The following is a 23,536-nucleotide window of genomic DNA, read 5'->3' as shown; positions in this document are numbered from 1 at the left end:
AAAACAGGAAGACTATTACTGCTTCAAAGTTCTCCCCAGACATCTTCCCAGTATTTCCCAAGATTGAGAAAATGGAATTGTATTTTTTCCTAACTGTATATCCCAGTATAGCACTCTTTATGTCTTTTGCATATACCTGGAGCTTGAACAGGACATCTAAAGCTGATTTGTGTTGAAAATACAATCACTTTAACAATTTTTCCAAATTAGGGTGTTAAATAATTTTTAAATTCCAGTCATGTAACAGTTGTGAATTCCTCATAATCTTTGATCAAGTTCTTCTATTTTTTAATCCATTTTGTTTCAAAAAGATTTACAAGTTGTCTTGTATGTATATCATAACAGTAAAATAAAATAAAATGTAATGTATTACACTAGATCTATTTTCTATTATTTCCTGCTTGCCTACAGCTGGCAAAGGTAAGTTTTTGGCTGTTTTTCTGTTGTTAGAAAATATTTGGTAGCAGATCTTCTGTTACTCTTTGACAATGTTATTTGTCCTGTTTTATTCACTTAAAAAGATGGTGATCAGTCATGAATCTTTCTGTAGAATTATATCTAGGAAGTATATATATATATTTAAATTATCTTTTTCTTATTTTGCCTGAATTTTGTACTAACAGATTCTGCTTTCACAGCCTGCATTGTATTCAATGGGTCACCTTACACATAGTGATCAACTATATGACTCTGTCAGAACGTTGAACGCTTCCTTTGCAACATCCAGTCTCCTGATTTCAAAATACTTAATTACTTATCGGTACTTACACAGGTTTTCCTTTTAAAAAAGGAGAATATTTTATATTTATGTAGTTAACCAGAGAAAAAAAATCAAACAGCTAAGTTAAGAAAGATTCAGTTGTGTGTAATTTGTACCTGAGACCAATGGCAGAAAGAAATGTTAATCCTTTATTTTTTCTGCAATCTGTCTTACTTTAAATAATGACTCAGTAAATATGATATCCGTATCAGAAGGAAAACTTACAAGAAATATAGAAACCAGTCACTTACACATTAAACAGATTGGGTTTGGAAAACTTTTGTCTGTGTGTGGATCATTTTGGAAACTATAGATAACTTCGCATTGTAGTTACATACTTTTGGTTATGTAGTTGTGTTGGTATCAGTGTTTATCTTTGATTTTATGTGTTTAAAAACATTTAAGAGAAAGCATTTCATGCACCTATGTCAATAATATGAGCTAAGTTTGCTAAGTTTGTCATTAATGATAGGCTAGTCTAATGCTCATGGAAATATTGTTAATCTATGTAATCATATATGCTACTGATCCTTAAACCATTAAAAATATATGCTGCTGTTTCTCTGGGATGATGGTCTCATACCTTCCACCATCGATGTATTGTCATACTATTTATTTGCTACATCCACCTTGCTGAAATCTGTCACATGGATGTGACTCTTGCTTTGACAATGCAAAGCCAAGTGATATGAATTAGTTTCTGCATCTTTCCAGGATGTGATGCTGCAGATCCTTCAGCTTGAATTAAATAATTCTCCCATCCACAAATACAGCTGAAAGTTGGACTTGACATGGATCAATATGATCTGGGGCTAAATTTCCAAATGTGACTGATTATGTTAGCATCATGCCCACGGATCAATATTGAGTTTTATTATGAACCTGACTCTATAATTGGGTTTAATCAATAAACTTTTGTCTCCTTTTCTTTAGAAATTTTAGGTTTGTACTATGCAGGTTTTCAAAATTGCATTTAGGATACACTTAGATCTATACTTTTCTAGTAACGAATATAAATAGACCTGGGTTTGAATTTAAAGGAACAAAGAGCTAAGACCCTATTGAAAGGGGAAGTCAATTTTTAAGTTGATAGGACTGTTCACCCCAGTACAGTCTATAGAATCCAAGGCAGCTAATGTGCTAATACATAACTAGTCCTTTTGGGCACTGTAAGGCTTTTTCTGTCCATACTTGCTAGATAATTCACATTGAGGATTTTGACAAAACATAGCATTAATGAAAGCAATCACTAGAGCTTCTCTTTTGATAAACCCGCGGGGTTTAAAGGCGTTGAAAGATGCAGTCTGTGAAGAACAATAAATTTGGGCCTTTGATTGAAGTGCCATTTGGGATGGTATGTTTTCTCGATGTATTTACACAAAAATGCTGCTCCCTTTTTCACTACTCTTTGCTGGAAGGTTGAAGGAGCTCTTTGCCATTACTACATTAAGGTTCGTCTCATTAAAAGCTGAGTACAAAAAGAAGGCTGGAAATGACCTAGCTCAAGCCAGTGTGTTCATTTCTGCTCCAGTTTGCCATTTGAGAAGTAGGCTTCAAGCCATGATGAATATTTCTATGAGTGGTACTTTGATCTGCAGTAAAGATGCTCTTTCTTATCTGAAGAAATGAATGCATAAACCTTTTCTTTTTACAATGGAGGGAAAGGTATTTATTTGGTTAATTTGCTAAAATTGGAAAGAGCACCACACAAAACCAGGAAATTATAGAACACATGTTTTTCCTACTGATAACATTGCTTTGTAAATTGTAAAATTTTTAGAGCTCCACTAGAAAACCATCACTTAAGAATTATTTTAATATGCTATGTTGTGTTTTCAGGTAGGCTTTCTAAATTGTTTTGTTTGATCTGTCAGTGGGTAGAAACTGTATTTTTTTTCACAATTACACTCCATAGATTGTTATCATAGAAAAATAATATTATATCCAGATTAAAAAACAATATTCAACAATGTCACCTGCATCTACTTATGTAGCTTGTTTCTTTGAATATTTTTTAGTATTTATGTGTACCATGTGTACACTTGTGTTTGTAAATCTGCACACACACTCACGTGTATTGTTCTGCACATTTTTCCTTTGTATGAACAGATACAGACCGTGGTCAGAAACATGGCATGGATGAGTTTATTTCTGCTAATCCCTGCAAATTTGACCACGCTTCCCTCTTTAGACTGCTTCAGAGGCAGACCTTGGATCACAGATTGAATGACTCCTATTCTTGTTTGGTGAGTACTGACTGGAAGATAGATATAAAGAAGTAAGAAATAGTTGTTACAAAGTAGTCCTTTCTTTCTAGTTCATTCAATAGCTGCAGTTGTAGTTGGAATAAAGGGTCCAATCGATAGGTTTCAAATTTGAAAATTATACACTTGCAAGCTGCTGCTGTGCCACTCAATAGAAAGCAAAGAGACACAAACTGTCCCTGATTTTATCAGCTGAAATTCATCACGTCCTCTATGGAGGTTTAAATAAAAACAGAAGGTTTTGATAATGGTAAGAGCTCCTGTGGTAGGATTTACCGACACATGTACAGGCATTTTAAGGTACAAATGCAATCACCTCGTGTCAAACATTTTCACCTATCTTGTAATCCTTCATTCCACTGTGATGTGAAGAAGGAAAAATGCCAAAAGAAGGGAAGGAGAACCACAGGCAAAATAAATACACAGGCATATATGTATTACCTGAATTGCAAAAACCAAATAGGAGTATAATGATTACACAAAAGCAAGGAAAGTGGGATGTTTTTCACATTCAAAGACAGCTAGAAAAGTTAAGATATTAGCATGACATGCTTCCATATTTGTAGCTGCAGTTTCCCTTTTCTACATAACACTGTTTATTCTATGCTTTGTGGGGTTAGGAGTTGTGGATCAGGCTGCTTCTGGTTTTATTTTCAGTAGGGAAAACCAGCAACAATCTTGTGGAAGTCCATCAGATTATACACCCTTGTTAAACAGGTTTGTGTGGGTCAGACCTCATAACTTCCTGAGACTCTATTTTTGACTTGATACCATGCCGGAAATAGTGATCTCTCACTAAGAACCTAAAATGCCTCATAGCACATAATTTTTTTCACTTTTTTTTTTTTCCCTTTACTGTCCTAATAGCAACAAAACCCAGTAACTATATTTTATGTCTTTTTTCCATTGATGTGACTAGTCATGTAATAAAAAGATAATGATGGATTTTTTAGGTTATTTTGCAAGTGTAAAAAAGAAAAAAAAAATATTTGATGAGAGTTGCTTCCTTTTTAAAATGCTACCGTATAAGTATGTATAGAAAAAGTTAAAAGACTCATTTTCTGTCTGTGGGGTGCACACTGAATCAAAGAAGAGGCCCGAAGGTACATCTGTACAAAGTAATTGGCACTCAAAGAGAAAATGGTTAGCTGTCTAACAGTGCATTGGGGTCAAAATCTTTTTTTATAATAATAATATAGTAAGACACTTAATATAACCTTGAAATCAGGAACTTTTAGAAGAGGTTAGGTGAAATACTCAGTGCTATAGCAACCATAAAGCAGATGCATTTCTTATTCTTCTTTTTAAAATGCAGCTTTTAATAAGTAGAATGGGTGATAATTTTTTGTTAAATTGCATATTTAACTGTATTTTTAACTAAAAAAATTGGGAATGTCAAGGTAGCAATAGAATACAGGAACATATAAGGGTGATTTTTTTCCTGAGCAGCTCTTTTCCTATCATTTTTAGAAAAAAAATACATCCCTTTATTTCAACATATATATTGTAGCCACATATACAACTTGTAAAAATAAAAACAAAAATGTGTAGGAATTGATATTAAGCACAGTTCTGTATTAAATTAGTGTATGACCTAGACTTCTTTAATTTTGCATTCTTGGTATAAGGGAGCTTCTCTTTCTGTTTGTTTGTTTGGTTGGTTTTTTTAATTATATAATTAAAAATGCAGTTATCTAATACTCTGTAGCATATAGTTGCTATGTATTTGTGAGACTTGTGCATGGTATAGGGTTGCACAAGGGCAAGGAAGGCACATATTTATATGAAAAGGATCACACTAAAACAGATCTCTTACAGAGACTAAAATCAAAGTAATTAATTCTTTAAAAATTTATATTCTGGTCAGAATTTTCTCCTATGAGAACATACAGAACTTTTAATAATTATTTCCTACTGTACTGCTAGACATTGACACGCAGCATTTTGTCAAGTTTTCCATTAAATGGAGACGTCAGTGACAATGACAACATATTGGCAGAATATCAATCACACTAACCACTGTTTATTGTCTCTAGGCAGAGGATACATATTATTGCAGAAATTCAGTTAAAATCCTTTTTTTTTTTCATTCAATGGAATACCATATTTTCTAGTAAACATTGTGTAAATTATGTGAACCATTGCAACATGACTGGATATTATTTTAGAACACTGAGCACTGTTCTGGGTGCTGTAATAAAGCTAAGTGTTCTCTAGAAACAGCTGAAGCTCTTTAAAGGCAGTGGAAACATTGACTTCAAAGAAAGGAATCAGGAGCAAATAAATTTGTGAAATAACTTTGAGGTGTTCTTGTTTTCAAATAATATGTTAAATTCGAGATCTGAAGGAGAACATAAAATTTAAATTCCTGTCTTGTGCAAGTCTTTTGGTAAAGTTAAAACACAGATGATTTAAAGTGGATGTGAATATATTTTTAAGTATTGTTTAATAGTGTTTTGACTGATACATTGTATAAATATTAAACATTTGAGTTTGCAGAAGTATTTACAAACAATAGTGAAATATTGGTCTTCAGCTGCGAAACTGATGTTAGAAATTCATGACTTGCAAAATCATTTTGCTTATCCAAGTTATTTTTTTTTTAGTTCAAGTGTTCCTCAGTCTCTCTTAACCATTTGACAGGGATGATGAGAGGGAAGTATCATCACAATTAAGAAAAGAACAGAGGAAAAATGCTTATTTAGAACAGTTATGCAATAGGTGTGGTTTTCCAAGGCTTATGTTTTTCTCCCTACTGCTTTTTGGAAGCTCAGTGTGCTCACTGGCAAGAAAAGCAATCAAGACTTTTCTGGTTTACATTTTCACATTAAGAATCAATTATTTTTTTATATTCTGGATTCACTCAAGAACTGGTTTTGTGTTGGAAAGGCATCTCAACTTTGTTCGTGACCCTGTGTAGGGTTATGCTGTTCTGGCCTCATCAAGACTGTGCCCAAGTAAGCCCTCATTATTCACCAAAATATCTCATTATTATTTAAGGTCAAATCGTACTCATTCAGGTGACTTTTAACAAACTACCTACCTTTGTATCTCTTTACTAGTATAAGTTGTTAAAAAGTGATTAAAATTGCGCGCATGTTACATAAGAAACAGAGTAAATGGTAAAATTGTGGTTCTCTCACATTAAAGTTGCAGCCACAGGGAAGTGACTATCCAGAAACTGTGTTTTAATGGTCCTTGTTAATGTCCCTCAGCATTACCCAAATGTTCTCTCATAACTTACAATTAATTACTTTAATAAAGTGTTATTTTATTTTATATTAGGTTTTATTATAATTGAATCTGTACCAGACTTTGGATGCAGTAGCATGTTTTTGTAAACCATATATTTTATAGTAGTGGTAAATCAGAACTGCAAATAGTTTCCTGACATTTACTCCTTTCAGCAAGAGGGCTGTTGCTGGGTCTAGCTTCCAGTGCCGTCAGCATTAGTCAAATATTGATCATCCTAGTATAAACAAGTTTATGTAATGCACATAGAAACATATGTTTCTGTTCTTAGTTTGATTTAAAAGCTATGAGTGGGAAACGAAATCTCAAAATGTTGTGGGTTTTTTTGTCATTCTCTTTCAGGGTTGGTTTAGCCCAGGTCAGGTCTTCGTATTAGACGAATACTGTGCTCGCTATGGAGTGAGAGGCTGTCACCGCCACCTTTGCTATCTCAATGAATTGATTGAACATTCAGAAAATGGTTCTGTCATTGATCCAACCTTGCTCCACTACAGTTTTGCATTTTGTGCTTCTCATGTTCATGGTAACAGGTAACTTAATGGTATATTTTTAATTTGTAGACTTGGGATGAAGAAAAAGTATTTATAGGATTTTGCATTAACCAGATAAGGAAATTCCACACAACAGAAATCAGTTCATGAAAGTTTCTTCAGGGGCATTGGAGGTTCCATACAGATTATTATAAAAAAAATAAAATAATCTCCTTTCAGTTTGTGCTGTCTCAATGCAGTGTGTTTTCGTGGGCGCTGTATAGACAGGCTGATTCAAGGCTAAAGGATATCATCCTGTTAAAAAGATAGTCTTCTGCATTTTGTGTTTGTGTTGTGTTAGTGAATGGTGCATCCACTGAATATTTTGAACAATTTTGCACTTTAAAGGAAGCTTTGACTCTTTTTCTACAGTCTGTAGCTTGGTAACTAATCATCTGGCTGTGCTACCTCAGGGACAAATAGCATATATTGAGAATGTGGTATGACCTCCAGCCAAGAAGAGCTAGGGCACTTCTAGGTTTCTTTACACTAAAGGAGAAGGCTGCTTCAGGAGCTGTTGGTCACAGTGATGCTCTTGGGATGATGTCTTCCTTCCATATGCAAGTGAAAAAATTGTTACTTCACTGTGCTAAGTACGTTCTTTACAAGAAGCTTTTGCTTCATCTGTCTTATTACAAATTGTGAGGGAAGTAGCTATGTTGTTGAACAGCAGGTACTGGAAATAGGATCATTGGATAGCTCAGGTGGAAAGGAACCTCAGGAGGTTTCTAGACCAACCTCCTGCTCGAAGCAGGGTCAGTTATGAGGCCAGACCAGGTTGCTCAGGGCTTTATCCAGTCAAGTCGTTAGCCAGTTTGAATCTGTCTTATTTCAGTGTAGTTATATCTATTGTCTCATCAACCTCCCAGTAACAGCTGGGGGTCTGCTATTCTCCAGGCTGAACAAACCCAGGTCCCTCAGCCTCTCCCCAGAGCAAGTACTCTGACCTCTGACTGTCATGGTCACCATGCACTGAACTTGCTCCAAGTTTATCCATGTCTTCCTTGTACTGGAAGTTGGGAGTGGGGCAGGCAATCTATCAAATTAAAGGACAACATGCATTTATACCCTACTGTGCACACTAGATCTGTAGACTGCTGTAGGAAATATGTTTATAAAGTTCAAAAATACTGTGATGCTGTCAGTAAATCCCCAGAACTGAAGCCTGGTAGGGATCAGGAGAGAGGGAGGCTTTCTTCCCAACACATATGCTTATGTTGCTTTGCAACCAGTTAGTCAAAGCAGTCCTTATGCTTGTCCTCGAGCCAGTGCAGAAGGGAAAATCATTTAAAAAGATGCTAGTTTTTTCATTGGCTCACACAAAACCTCATCTGTGAGAACAGGAGCTGGGCATTTGTGGCCTGGGTGATTTGGTAGTGAGAGATTAACCTGATGTTATCCTTGATAATAAAACCCAAAATCAAAATGTTTTTGAACGTGCCTCATGTACTCTCAAGAATCTTAATGTTCACACTGCTAAATTAGGAGATTTTATGGCTTCTACTTGGTAACCTATTCTCTGTAAAAGCATGCTTCTTTTGTCAGCTCCTGAAGAACCTGACACATTCGTATTTGCTATTGAGTCTAAGTCTTTGTTGTTTCTAGCCTTTTTATTACTGGTTTCAACCTAACAAGACAAATATACAGTGATAATTGCTCAAACTTATTTCAAGAATTCAAAAGAAAGGTAGATGAATTTCTTTTTATTTCATAATTTAAGTGAAGGACAACAGTGCGTGCAGTGCATGAAAATATCTCAGGGAGCACATCATTTACACAGTGGTAAGCACTCTGTTTGTATTCTGTCTATTCCTTCTGTACAGATATTCTCTGAATAGCATTATGAGTGTTTTGGGAATAAAAGAAGTGTTGAACAGAGAGGGTCTGACTAGAACTGAGATATTGTAAAAAGGAAGAAAAAAGAAACATGAAGAAAGAAGAAAAGTAAGTCAAGGACAGAAGCAGACACACTCACTGAGGATGACAGACACACATATACGCACATAATACATCCACTCATTCATCTGCTGCAGCACTAAGAAATAGTAAAAGGGAAAAAAGAATTTCACAGACAATGCACAACAGGCCAAAGTTCTAGGCTGATCCCTAGCGTTACACATCTTAGTTTTGTAAGTCGGGCTGAGAATTAGAAAGACCACAGAACAAAGACAAAGAGCTTTATACTCTGGGCATGATGTATTCAATTTGTATTTCACCTTTGCTTAACAGAGGGATCTTAGACCTTCCACTAGCCTGAGAAAGATCATCAAAAACGATCTTGAAGTCAGGTGATGGAGGAACATGTCGAGATGCAGCCGTGTCTGTAGTTCAAATTATCAGTTTCTTTTAGGCATGAATTTTAGAGTAGCAGGCAATCGAGCGACATCAGTCAAATGATCAGGTGTTATTTGCCTTCATTTCTGGTAGTCTGGTGAGGAGAAACTCCAGCACAAATCAGAGCATATCTACAAAATATACCAGGACCATAACAGGACATATGCTGAGCAGACCAGTGGCTACATCCAATTTGCAAATGAAGCTGGTGAGGGACTCCAACTGTCCCTTAGTTATAGGTGCTCTCTAAGATGCCAGGTATGATTGTGGGATTGCATGTGCTGAATACTGCTCCCAGAAAACACTATTAACAAGGCTGAATCAGTTTTGGCTCTTTCAACCCTTCATATGTCTCCACATCTCTTCCAGTGGATTTTTAACCCTCGGGTACCCCCTATGCTCTTTTGCTGCACCCTAGAACTTGAAATATAAGCTGTGTTTGATGCTGCAGGCTGTAATGCTCTTGCAGGCTGTCACACAATAGCCATGGTTTTACTTCAAAACACTAGGAATAATCACATGTCCTGGTTTGAGAGACATGACAACACATGAAAGTGAATTCTCATCCTAGAGCTTCAGGGACATTGTGGAGCACAGAGGAGACCTGAACTAAGCTCTAGTGTAGGCTGTACTTGCCACCTGGTCTCAGGACCAGAGAACAGTCCCCAGCTATTTCCTTTCCTGAGATGAAGATATAGGTAACAAGTTCTGACAGAGTTATCACTTACATGGCTACCTATTATCTCTCTTATGGCAGGGTTGCTGTTTGGGAACAGAAATATTTAGGCAGGGTCAAACACAATGTTCAACCTTGGTTTTAGACTGAGGAATTCGAGCCTCATTCGTGCCTTTCCTTTCCTTCTGGGAAGAGCATTACAATTGGGCTAACAAATTGCTTATGTAGAAAAGGTATTTCTGCTTTTGTAGATGACATTCTTAAGACATTCTCTTTCTAAATAGCTAAAGAGTGAAATATTATAGTAAAAGAATAGCCTTTCTATGTGTTTAAACAAAGCCACATCCCTTTTTCTGAACCAACTGATTCCTTTTCCTCCAGTAAATAAAATCAGCTGTCATTGGCTGTACTTCAGGTGCTCATGTAACTTTACAGTAGCATCTCCTTTGACTCCTCTTTACAATGTTTTTATTCTGAAATGTTCCATTATATGGTCCCCATCAAAGTCATTGGTTCACAAGTGAACTTTTTGCACTGCAGTTATGCATAAGCTTGTGTATCTCTGGTGATAGTGCAGTGGGCAGAACAAGAAACTATAGTATATTCCTGAATGCAGACATTTCAGTCTAAACAGTCCAGGTAGGAGCTATTGTTTTCTTCCCCATCACATTCACTTTTGTCTACTTTTCATGCTGTGACTTCTATTCAGTCCCTCTTGTCTGAAATGGATGCTGGTGGGTACCACATGAAGTGCAAAGTGACTTCTTTCCACCTGCTGAGTTACAGGCTGAATTGAAAAATTCAAAATTCAAGCATATTCCCTGGTTACACTTTTTTTCTATTCAGAAAGAAAGCTGGTTTATTGGAAGTTCATATATGAGAAGTAAAGGTGAAAGTGAGGCTACAAAAATCAGTTTATAACTGAAGATAAATAGTTTCTTTCTGCCTTCATTTTGAAATCTTGAGCACATGTATGTTTGCATAGAAGAGTCATATTGAGTCAGGGTTCTTCTACGCCAGCATTGACCTGCTTGAATGAAGAGAAGGGCAACCATATGCAATATTTCCTTTTAGTGCTCTTTCAGTTTCCAACTCCTTACAGCTCAGAATATGCCTGTTCGGTAACCTGGAGTGAGTCTCTGTTTCAGGTACTTGTCCATTGCACCCCTCAACCTGTGTAAAGCCCTTTGCACCCTCAACACCTTTGGCAGCAAGTTCCACAACTCTGCCTCTTCTTGCTTGAAGAACTCTTGCTTTGAACTTGACTTCTGTACATCTCGTTTGATTCTCTGTTGATATTGGAAGAGGCAGAGGAGAGACAAAAAGAAAAAAAAATCCTTCTCTGTTGTTTCTTTGCTGTTTAAGGTTCAAGAACTATGATTGAAGTATGCACTGATTACACTGGATGAATGTTTTCTGCTAATTCCTTATCCTTTTCTGGTAATTCACAGTGTTCATTTGCTTCTTTGACTGCTACTGAACAGGAATGGATTCATGGAATTATCCGTCATAACATCAAGATCTCTGTCCTGAATTGCAACCTATTTTTCCTTATATTTATCTACCTTGATATTTGCTGTTTTATCACTGCTTGATTTTATGAAGTCCTTCTGGAATTCCATACTGTGCCACATAACTATGTTACAATTACATTTACTGTCATCTCAGTTCTTAACTGTTTGCCAGGTCATTTATGAATGCTGTAAAATAACAGAGGTCTCAGCATAGTTCCCCACAGAACTCTACTGATAACTTACCTCCACTGCGGGTACTCACAATTTATTCCTACTCTCTTTTCACTGTCAATATAAAGACTTTCACTCTTACTCAGTGGCTGCTTAATTGCCTTAAAAGCTTTTGGTTAGGGACTCTGACAAAAGATTTTTGGAAATCCAGTGCAACATGTCAGTGAGGTCACACCAATCTGCCTGGTTTTGATCCCTTTAGAGAACTTCAAGAAGATAACATTTATCTGAGTTATGGCTTCAAAGCCATACAGATTTCTTCACAATAGATATTTACGCATTTGTCTTTTATTTTAATCTTAAATGTCCTTATATTACAGTTCCTATAGTTCCCCCTACCTCCCGTGGAAACTTCTGATTTTAAATTGATCTCACATTCCTCAGGAGGAATGCAGTTCTCAGTGAGGACTTTCACACAACCATTCAGTTCTGGCCTTGGCAACTTACTAATGTTCGTTTTCTAATTTGTTGCATAAGCTTCTTCTCAGTTACTTTAATTTTGGACAGATTCTGTGCTGAAAATAAAGATTTATTTTTTTTTTGCTGTAAACAAAGAAGGGTTCCAGCATAGGAACCGTCTTAATTTCCTTCATAGTAAACAGCAGTACAAAGAATTTGTTTTGTATCTCTGCAATAGCCTTGCCCTCTCTGAGAGCTCCTTTTAGATCCTTGCCATCCTTTGGCACTGTTCACTCTCTGACAGGCTTCTTGCTCCTGTTACGCTTGGAGGAAATATCTTAAAGTGGAGTAAATGAACACATCAGAGAAATGAAACTATGGAAGCTTCAGAGAGTGCTATGCATTCATATATTTCTTTTCATTTTTCAATGTTTTGTGATAAGAATCATTTATTGCAATTTTACACTTGGTGTCAAGTGATAAAAGAGAATGTCCAGAGAAATCATTCCTTTCAAACCAGGGACAAGGAACTTTGTAAAAATAAGCAAAATAGTATCAGTACATTGCTCTGTCTCTTGTAATCATTTTTGTGGAACTTCTGAATAGATACTTCCTTCTTTTCTGACTATATTAATTCTAGAGTTAAAGTAAAGGTTTCTGGATCTTGTTGGTTTCTCCTTCATTTTACGTCCTTTATAGGACATAAATATCTAATATCTAGATATCTAATAAGATTTAATCCAGAATTCCAGAGCTTAAGTCAGTTTATCTGCAGGTAGGTTTCTTAGATGGTTTTCCCAAGAAACTATTGCCAGCAGGATTTTGTGGAACCTTTCAGTTTTAAGCAGTTGAAAATGCCTCCTCTTACTGCTGTGCTTCTTATTCACTCTCAACCCCACATTTTTTCTGCCTGTGTTGTAATGGCTGCAGGTGAAAGGTCTTCTTTCGCTGGTTTTTACTGGGAGTTGAGCCATCTGCTTTAATCGTAGATCTGTTCCAAGGCTGTCCAGCGGCGGGAGGAAGGAGCCTGAGATCCCTCACAGCGTAGGATTGTTAGGGAAGTGTGTTACACCAGAAGTTGTATTCCATAAATCTGTCAGCATCTTATATAGATTCTTTCCAATGTTTGATACAGCATCTAGAGGATTAACAGGAGTCTTTTGGTTTTGTAATTTGCCTTATTTTTCTACCAGTCCTCTGTAATGGAAATTATGAAAGTGGATTTCTCATACTCAAGAGCATGTTTTTATTCAGAAGTTTTATTATCAGTCACTATTTCCTCAAAATAATGGAATGAGAAAATAAAAAATTTAGAAAAACCTTTTAGGATCAGTATACTATGTGAGCCTGTGCTTCTAGATGAGAACCAGTGTTCTCTCAAAACTGAAAAAATTTTTTATCCTTGGACGTTTATATACCTCTTCTACAAGTGAATGTGATCTTCTCCTTTTCTGAGGCTTGTTGGGCAATGCTGAGAATAGAACTTTTTCACTACGTCTTTCAGTTTTATGTAGTGCCCTTTGCCAAGAGTCTTACATCAGCCAGTTCATCCTTCATTTTTGGAAGCTGATAGTCTCCAAGGTATATGGAGTAAAGGGTTTAATCTTGTTTAATCTAATCCGTATTCTCCTTTTTAAGTGGTTAGCTTATGAGCATCATACCCCCAAACCTCTCATGTGCAGCCTCTCTGAATAGTTGTTTGAGGTTTTTTTAATTAGTGTTGTTCATTAATGTGACAGATTTTTATTATATTATTTCTTTATTTTATTTTTTTATTTCTATATATTACTGTCGTAAAAATGTTTTTTATTCTTACTTTTTTTTTATTTCTATATATTACTGTTTTAAATAGCCACAAGAAAGATATCAGTAGAGTTCTCCTGAGTTCAAAGCTAGAAGCAAAGTTCTTCACCCTGTTACAGGTACCAAATGAAGCCATGTGGACAACACCATTGGTTTAAGGGAGGATACTGTCCTGTATTGGAAAGTGCTAGTAACTATAATAATGTTACAATAATGCATCTCCTCACTACAATATTATGAGGCACATTTTTCAACACACCAAAACAAATCTGTTTCTGAAAAGCCTCAGAGAAATTGTCAATAGAAAATTAATCACAATTCACACATTATTAAGAAATATTGTAACAAAGTTCTGAATGTTTAAGGTGATACTTGCCATCTTAGGCAACGAAGGAGCAGCTAATGCTATTACATACTCTTACCTTCCCTAAACATTATGAATTGTTTTGTCATTAATTTCAACTGATTAGTGCCTGTATATACCCTTATACTTTGGGTAAAATGATATTATATTAGTACATGCTTAGCTTTTCAGTAGTGGGGCATTAATGAATCCCATCTAAAATATAACTGTATAAAAGATCATTAAAATTAACCTGATTTATCATCTTAATCTGTTTTACTGGCCCAGAAATGGTCTTTTTCATTCACTTGTGAAAAAGAGGGTATGACCTGCAAGCAGATGTAGGATCAGCCTGAGAAATGCATGCAGCAGAAGGCTCTATTGTCCCAATTTTTTTTTGTCAGAATGTTTGAAGAATAGTTAATATAAACAACAAAATGCTTGGTCTTCAAGTGCCTGCTGGTTAAGGCTATGTTTAAATACCACGTGATAATTTGCTCTCTTCATTTTCTGTTAATAAAAAGACGTCTGCTCTGCCTGCTTCTAAGCTGGTAATGTAAATCATTGTTTTCCTTAGACTTATCAAACATAAACCATGGACTCTGCAAAAGCCTTAATTAATACAAATTTGTTTTACAGGAAGAATTGGGTATTAAAATGCTTGGGTATTAAAGTCCTATAAATAGATAATAAAATCTCTACCAAATTTCTAAACAAATTAATCTTCGGTTTACTAAGAAACACATCAAACTTTTATCTTGCTAATTTGAAAATTGTCACTGTTCCTTCATTTTGTTGTGCATCCTTATGAATTTGAAAACAAGTGCTCTTAGAAAGCCCAGGAGACTGCTAAAACAATTTGTTTCTAGGAGCCAAGATGACATTTAAGTTTTGTTTTTCCTACACCCTTGAAATGTAGTTTATTACATAAATATCTTGAAGTAAGACCTTAGCTGAAGTATTTTACTTGTATTTTGTTTTTCATCACGATTTCTCATCTCTCTTTGGCACATTCTTTTGGTCATCTGTACTGTTCTCATCTAAGTGAGTGTGTGTGCATGTTAGAATATCAGTCTGTGCATTCCTCTCCTCATACTGTTTTTTTTCATGGTAGGCCAAAGTGATGGTCTGTGTTTTAAATGAGGAAAGCTTATTGAAAAGACTTTACGCATTTATAAAATATACTAATATATAAAAAGTACTAATGTCAATGATGTTCCAGAGGAAAAAGGAAAAGCTAGTCCTATTCAGTTAGTATTTCGCAAGGCTGTCTCAACAAAGCAGTCTTGCTTAAGGTAACAATTCACTCTCTGAGAGGCCACTAGGAGAAGCTGTTTCCAAAGTTGAGGGCTGGAAACAATCTACTGTTAACCCAGCTCCCATCATATGTAATTCCCATTGGACCTGGAATACCATTTTTATCTCGTGTGCCATAGCTAATGACAAGCATCTTAATCCTATAATACTTCAAGTGACCTCTGCAAATTATTACAGGTTTTAGGACCTCTAGACATCAAAATATTTCCAGAGGTTACTCCAAGGATTATATCAAGTGAGGAAAACCAGTCCCTTCCCACAGGAAAACCTAAATCTACTACCTAATCGATCACCTTCCCTAGAGTAACTGCCATCAGGACAGCAATCCTGCAAGACTGTCACAGTAAAAGTTTCTTTAAAAATTCTGGTCAAATTCTGGTTTTGGTGTCATTATTTCTGTGTCTTACGGTCAAACAGCTACTTCCCACTTGAATTTACTAGCTCCAGTTCATGAGGTATTTATTTCATATCTCTTCTGATATTTAAGTCTGAGTGAATTAAACAATTTGAGTTGTGACCAGAGACAGCATTACATCTGTGCCAGTTAGCCTGTGATCTAAGCAGACAAGACAGGCCAATCCAAATCCAATTGACAGAGTTCTTAAAAAATGGAAGACTAATATAAGTAATAGAGAGAAAGCTACTCAGGTTTCGAGTGTTCACTGTTTCACCTAGTTCTCTAATCCCAAAAGCAGTTATGAAGAATAAGGAGGAAAAGAATGTGGAGGGAAGGAAAATTCACTCTCCCTTTACCTTCTTGAGAAGATAATGTTAAAATGAAAACTCTTAAGACGGTAGATCATTTTTCTTGGTTGAGTTCTTGAAGGCTGCAATGAGAAAGTTGAATACTGGTATTGGATTGAAAAAATCAAGTCCAAACCACTATCCATGACATTTGGGATAGTAGGAAAGGCACATTTGTTGTTGGTTTTAGTTGTAAAGTATTTTTTGCATAGTTTATGGTTGACCTAAATCTTTGAACACCAAATGACTGCTTCAGAGTCTGATTTTCTTGGCAGGAACACTAATCTTTAAATAAAAGTAACCGGCTCAAACCAGTGCTACTTTGTTTTATTCTGTCTTTATAGCAATTAAAGAAAAAGATCTAGAAGACAAAATGAGTGGGAATTTTGAAACTATTCATCTATTTTTTCTATCTCAGCTCATCTCAGAGTCAGATTCTTTTTTCTGTGGATTCTTTTTTCTCAGTGGTAGATAGATATTCCCAAGAGTAGCAAAAAATTATCGCCAGCACAATACATGTTATGAAAATGCATTTTTATATTCGTCTTGTTGCAATAAGGCTAATGAGAAGAACCAAATCATGATTTAGAGTTTGTGCTGTTTTCTAAAAGCATGTTTTCAAGAGAAAGTTTTGCAGTGCTGTAGACACTAATTTTTCTAACATTTGCTTCTATGCAAACATCCACTGAGAATATATTTAACAGTTCTGAAAATTTTAGGTGTTGTCAGCAAGGTTCTTTGCGGCAGCAAAGTCCGTGAAGTGACAGGTCTCCAGTACATAGCGATCCCAGCCTTAGTGCAGGTTGACAGATATGACATCCTACTGGCTCACCTTTTTCACTTGCTGTTATCTGGACCCCTAGGTCTTTTCTGTCATATATATGACATGCCTCGGCGAGGTTTAATATGACAGAACTATTTACTTTATCACTCCAGAGCACGATCTCTCCTGACAATGAAATCAGACGGTGCAATTTTCTTAAAGTTGAACCCATTCCATCTGTCAGAAGGCTGAGGTAAAGTATCCTGGCATCCATCAAAAGAGAGAAGATAAGTTATTGGCTCTTTCACATCAAATTTATACAATAGTATATTGATGTGCCTGGTTACTCATATCTCCACCATATCTGATTTTTATTGTTGTCTTCACAATAATTTAAGGAGTTGAGGTGTTCTTTCCACCTTGACTTGACAGATCACAAATATAAGTGATTTAAAGGGTGAGAGAATTGTTTATGTCATGACCAGGTGGCAACTTATCCCTTCTAGGTTTAAGTATAGTGCAGACATAAATTAAAGTAACAATTTAGCAAAATGACATTCATAAAATCTGAGAATGATTCTTAGAACATTCATAGAATTTGTCTTTCTTCGTGTCATTTTGCTACAATTTTCTCAGTTCTAGAAACATTGAGATACAGTTTTGGAGGCTCTGAAGGAGCTGTATGGCAGAGTGACACTTAGCGTCAGGGTCAGAAGCTCAGGTGGGAAGTAGTAGCTGGTTTGTTACCCTGGAGCTGGAAGTTATGAGGGTTACTGGAAGTTTTCAGATACTTCTTTTTAAAGTGTGCTCTATGTGGGGAAGTTGTGAGTGCATGGCAAAAATATCATTTGGGAAATGTGTATGTAAATTTCTTTAATTTTGTTTTAATTTAATACTGTTTTAATATAAATACATTAACAACAACTTTAGGCTAAGAATTTAGCCTGTGTGCTTAACATACTTAATACAAAGCTTATTATTCATTAATGGGACTTAAATTTGATGTTAAAAACTACTAGTGTTTTTGTTTCTTAAAGACTTTTTTTTAGACTTTTAAAGACTTTTCAAAGACTCTATTTGTTGTTGCATCCATTATGCTATGTTTATATCAAAGTCTTGTTTACCTGCTGCTATTTGTCAATATGGGATGGGGGATCAAAAATCCATGCTCACTCTAAGCAGGGGATTCCTACATGTTGCCTGCTCCGGCTTTTCTCACTGTAGGTTGCCTCTCAGCTTTATTTTAAAATCATTTTCAGACATGTTGAGCATCTGGGAAAATATCTGGAGGATTCAAAGAGTTGAAATTTAGCAAGAGTAGGCCACTCTATTGTGCCAGTAGTACTAATTTTCTTGAGAAAGAATATTATATATCTTTGGGAATTATTTCGGAGAAATGTATGTACCCTGTGTTCGTATTGGGATCAGGTAGAAACTTAGGACTTGAATTTAAAATTCAGCTCAAAAGTTAAATTGTTTGTCTAGTTGCGGTCTGTTCTTTAACTATATTCACAAGTTAGTGTTTATCCTTCAAGGCAATGGGAAATGGGAAAGGAGACTAAAAGCTTTGAAAGTAAAGAACACTGTTCAAAGAGGAATCAGCATGAAGATATATCAACAATTATTAAATATTTAATATTACAGGCCAGATGGAATTGGAACAGTATCTGTTGAAGAGAAAGAAAGATTTGAAGAGATTAAGGACAGACTTTCCTCCCTTTTAGAAAACCAAATAAGCCATTTCAGGTGAGTGTATAATTTATTTAATGAATACTAAGTTTTTTCTGGAAGAATTTTCTCTTGCTGTTCAATTTTGGTCTCAAACAAGTGGAGTGAAAATAAAATAGTCTACTGCAAAGAATTTTTAAATATATTAAATCTGGAATGATCTATCTACATAAGTAATTGTGCTTAAAATTTACTTGTGTGTCATGTGAGTTGAATTTTTCTATGGTAGAAAAGGTTGTGCAAGAATATAGGCCTGATTTCTGTTGATGGATTTAAACTTTAAGATTTCTATAACTCTAACTAAGAAAATTGAATGAAAATGACTGACCTAAGCAATTTCTAGATTAGTACTGATCAGAAAAATCATATGCTCAGAGAAAATATTTGATTGACGGCAGCTAAATCTTTTCTAGATGTCTAATGTCATTTTCTTGGTTTCATGATACACTTATCTTTCCTAAATCATCTAAGGTACATCACCCTTAATAAAGAGTTATGTATAATAAAGCGTTTGTCATATGTATGAACTGTCAATATCAGTAGATGTTTAGGGAAGGAGTACAAGAAACGAAGCAAACTTGGGATGATATTTCCTTCTATTTCCTAACAATTGATGGTTTATGAAGCTTAGCATAAAAGTCTATTAGTTCATCACACTAAGCCAACCTATCTTTCATTATTCTATCAATCTAATCCTTTTTTAGAATGTATTTATAGAATGTATTTTTTTGTCCCGTTATCACCATATGACAACCAGTTCTGCGGTTTAAGTAATGCTGTGTGGAATGGCTTTCTTTTGTTTGGCAAGGTTGGCTATAAATTTGTTGGATGCCCCTTTGCTTTGGTGAGGTGTCTGGTATTCACAGATCTCTGGCATGTTGGTGACTAGGCTGTTGGGGACTTTTTGAGCATAGAGGACATAGCAGTCTTCACTTGGGTTTTCGTCTCTGAGCTAGGATTCTCCTTGGAGGGTATTCCTTTGGGGAAAAAATAAAATGGTGCTCCCTTCCTTTATTTTCTTTAAAGATCTTTTCCTGACACTTTTCCTGTTTCCTGTTGTCCATGGGATTAAATAGCTCTTGCCAGAGAAGCAATACAGAGCAGTATAAATCACAGAATCATAGAATGGTTTGAGCTGAAAGGGACCTTTTGCTTCTACTATACTTTCTGCTGTCAGTTTGAACATCCATGATGTACGTGTGCCCTGGAATATTTTAGAAACTTTCATGTTCTTGTTCAGATAGGTTTTACAGTTTTTAAATGCCAAATTCTCTAGAGTAACCTCTTTATCTTTCTCACGGAGTTACATAGAGAGGGTTTTTTGTTTGATTTTTTGGAAACTTTATTTTTTACTTGTGGCATGTGTTTGACTTGGGCTCCTACTTTTTTAATTTTCCCTCAGGCTGCTTGTTGGTTTCTTGCTGTTTTGGTTGCTGCTTTAAGGTTTTGGCTTTTGTTTTTCAAGTTCTTTGTGTTTTCATACTTCCCATTCTTGAATACACATATACTAAATGTACGTTTATTTAATTTTTTTATTCTCTTTTGCTACCTTACTAAATGTTGGTTTATGATCACTACTACAGAGCACCTCTCCTGCTTTGCACTTCTCAAACCATGTCCTCTTCGTGTTTGAGACCAAATCCAGAATAACATTTTTTCTCTTGGGTCCTAAATTAAGTGTCCAAGCAAGAAATTCAGAACTGTGTCACAAAATATTTTCATCATATCCTAAAGAGACATTGATCAAGTGTACATGTATGTAGCTGAAATCTCTTGCTATTTGTCATTAATTTTCAGCTCCTCTAATCTCACTTAGCATTTCCTAATCACTGTCATCATCCTAATTAGAGGGCCAGTGGTACAGACTTTCAAAGATCAACAACACTTTTATTTTTTTTTCCCCCTATAGTATGTTGGGCCTTTTCTAAGCTTTTCCCTCGCTCCATTGCTTAGCATTGCATGCACTGGTCAGCTGTCATTGTGCACAGTGTACCTGAAGAGTGTATTTCCATTCCTGCCTTTTCAGAGATGCACTGAACATTTTCTGTGTCCACCTAGGTCACTAGGTCACAATCATCTGAAAAAGATGCTCTCTCATGCCTGTCAGCTAACCCACAGCTTCCCTATGGCCTTTTTAATTTTAATTTTCATTGCTGTCAGCCTGGATTCATTGTAATTAAAACGCAGTCTGCCCATCCCATGCTGGTGGCTCTTACCTAATATACTTCCCAGTTCTTAAGGTACTTAGACTTTTCCACTCTGACATCTTACCTACCCACCGAGACTCCAGTTGCCTGCCTGTCATCAAATGTGGGAGAGCAAATATTTCAGAGAAACCTGACATAAGCGTCTTGGACTTAACCTCTTGCCTGGCTGTGTGAATTTAATCTCTGGAGTGTTCCTCCTATACTTCTGTACGTCACTGATACTAATGTAGACCACGAGTACTGCTCCTTCTCTGTTCTCCTTTAGGTAACATATAAACATCTCCTGAGGTCCACTGCCTTTGTACCCAGTTAGCAACTTACTGCTTTGTTGTCTTGGATGTCGCAGACCCAATTGTCCATATGTCTAATAATTGAATGGAACATTCTCACCATCTATGTCTCCCTTAAAGACATAGGGAGAGCCCTTCAAATCTAGGGGCATCCTTGGCACAGCTGAGCAGCATGAAATCAGCTGCCATGGGGGTTTTGTCCAAGAGACTGATTTCTCCTTGCCAGCAAGATGCTGCTTCCCTGCCTCCTCAGCAGCACAGAGGCAGGACTGCTGAGTATCCCTTTAGGCCTGTAATGTGAACATTTCCTTTTCTTTAATTGCTTATCTCAAGAAAACAAATCTCTGTCAGAAGCTCCTTGCACCAATTGCACGCGTAAGCTTGCTGCCCATGTTGTACTCATAGCTATTTTCTCTGCAATAAACTGAGTAATCCCTGTTCTACTCTGGGACTTCTGTCTGCATCATGAACTTAAAACTGGTTGGGTTTTGGAAGCTTGTTATGTTATTTACATTGCAGAACATACCTGCAAGGAACTCTTTGATTTTAAATGTTAACTATAATTTTTAAAGGGGTCACATTGATTAAATCTGCTTTGCTTATTTGTTAACCTGACCCCAGAAAATGTTAGCACTACGGTAAGAATGAAACAGAATGAGGCAAAGCAAATACTGGAATTCTCACTGCAGGAAATCCTTTTTTGACCTTATTTACAGGGCTTTATTTTGACTGACCAAAATGTATATCTAAAATTCACTGATCTGAATCCTTTTATCATTAGAAAAGATTTGAGTATTGGAAAACATTAGAATACAAGGCTACCATTCTCAGTGAGTAATAATAAGAAAAAAATAATCTCAGCAATGTAAAAAAATCCTTTTTCCAATTGGGGATATCCAGCAAGATTTTATAGACAGGATTAAGAGAGGTTACAGTTGTTTAAGCATTGTGGTCTCATAGAACTGTTATATTGCATCTCCAGTAGACAAAAATGAAAAACAAGGCTATGAAAGGGATCACTTTTTAATTTACATAATTCTAGAAGTATCAAGACAGAAATGGGTATGGTTTCAGTTGTAGCTGACAAGATTAAGAATAATTAAAATGTTTCCAAGATATTTATAATAAAATAGGAAAAATCATGGAATATCTACTGGCATTTTTATTCCCATATATTAAAACAAGATATAATAGACAGCTCCAGTAGCTGGCATGGCTACATGACAAACAGTACCTCTTTCCAGGAGGATAACAATTAGGCTCATCAGAGACCATTAGTCTCTCTATTATCCTTCATAGCTGAGAAAGTGGAAGTGATGCTTTTTGTCTTTTGTATTTTTTCTCTATTTAGGCCTGAGCTGCTGGTGGTCTGATGCTGCTGCACTATGTGTACGCTCCATGGCAGACTACTGAAGAGGCCCTCCTGCTATCATTAGTACTCTGCATATGGGAGTTTTCTGCTAACACAATTTACAGTTGTGTACTTACACCTCAAAGTAAATTCTTAACTTATGTATAATAATTCTGATAATTTTCTCTTACTCTTTTTTCTTTTTTCCTTTTTTTTTTTTAACTTTTTAAGATACTGTTTCCCTTTTGGACGTCCTGAAGGAGCTTTAAAAGCCACACTTTCATTACTTGAAAGGGTAAGTTTGAGAACATAGTTTAAATTCTGCTTGAATACTAAGCCTGCATTTTTCTTTTGCTTTCAGGCTGCTGAAAGCAGACTCATGTCTTCTCAGGTATTTTACTGCTGGTTTTAATTGTTGACTGGGAAGTTTCTTCCTCAGTATTTTCTGCAGAGGAAAGCAGCTGTTTTCTGTAGAACTTATTTATTGGACTTTCACTTCAAGCTGCAGTAGTGATTCTCTGTTTCTTTATAATTTAATGATTACCCAGTGTTACCTTTAAAGTAATACAAGTCTGCTCTATAGCCCCCCTTTCCTGCTTTCTATGGGTTCTGTGCTGCTGATGTTGTCTGTAATGATATGTAACATTAAAAAGCTTCTGTATAATCCAAATAATCTTCCATAAACATGTAATCTAGTCAATTTAAGAAGAAAAAGCTATATGCAGCAAAACTGTCATGGACAGCTATAAATATAAACCCCTGCCCAGCAAATTCTCTTGTATTGACTGGAAAAGAGAGGACCTTGTAATGGCACAAGCATGTCAGACTTCTCTGAGGAAAGGGAACTTTAAATTCCAGCAGAGATTCCAGAGGAATTGTATCAGCAGGAGCCCAGTGAAGGTATGAATTCAAAAAAAGCTTAGATCCCAGTCTGTGTGGCTCTGTCAACATCTGAGAGGTCTGGTTCTGGAGAGTGTCAGTTGTTCTGCACTGCAGAACACTCCAGGGATGGAGATCCTGTCTTAGAAAG

The 23,536-nt window shown here is 36.0% G+C and overlaps 1 protein-coding gene across 1 annotated transcript in view; it reads left to right on the top strand.

Annotated features, from left to right (window-relative positions):
- Positions 1 to 23,536, top strand: part of CADPS2 (Ca++-dependent secretion activator 2) — a 294,288-nt gene that overhangs the window by 172,450 nt on the left and 98,302 nt on the right. The window contains exons 12-16 of the mRNA XM_014963349.1: positions 412 to 420; positions 2,870 to 3,006; positions 6,619 to 6,806; positions 18,575 to 18,676; positions 22,738 to 22,801. Coding sequence (XP_014818835.1) covers positions 412 to 420; positions 2,870 to 3,006; positions 6,619 to 6,806; positions 18,575 to 18,676; positions 22,738 to 22,801 — 500 coding nt within the window. The remainder of the gene's footprint in view (positions 1 to 411; positions 421 to 2,869; positions 3,007 to 6,618; positions 6,807 to 18,574; positions 18,677 to 22,737; positions 22,802 to 23,536) is intronic.

The sequence above is a fragment of the Calidris pugnax genome, unplaced genomic scaffold (genome assembly GCF_001431845.1).
Source record: "Calidris pugnax isolate Ruff unplaced genomic scaffold, ASM143184v1 scaffold44, whole genome shotgun sequence".
NCBI classification, from domain to species: Eukaryota; Metazoa; Chordata; class Aves; order Charadriiformes; family Scolopacidae; genus Calidris; species Calidris pugnax.
Note: the sequence above shows the minus strand (reverse complement) of the source record. Positions and strands in the feature narration are given on the sequence as shown.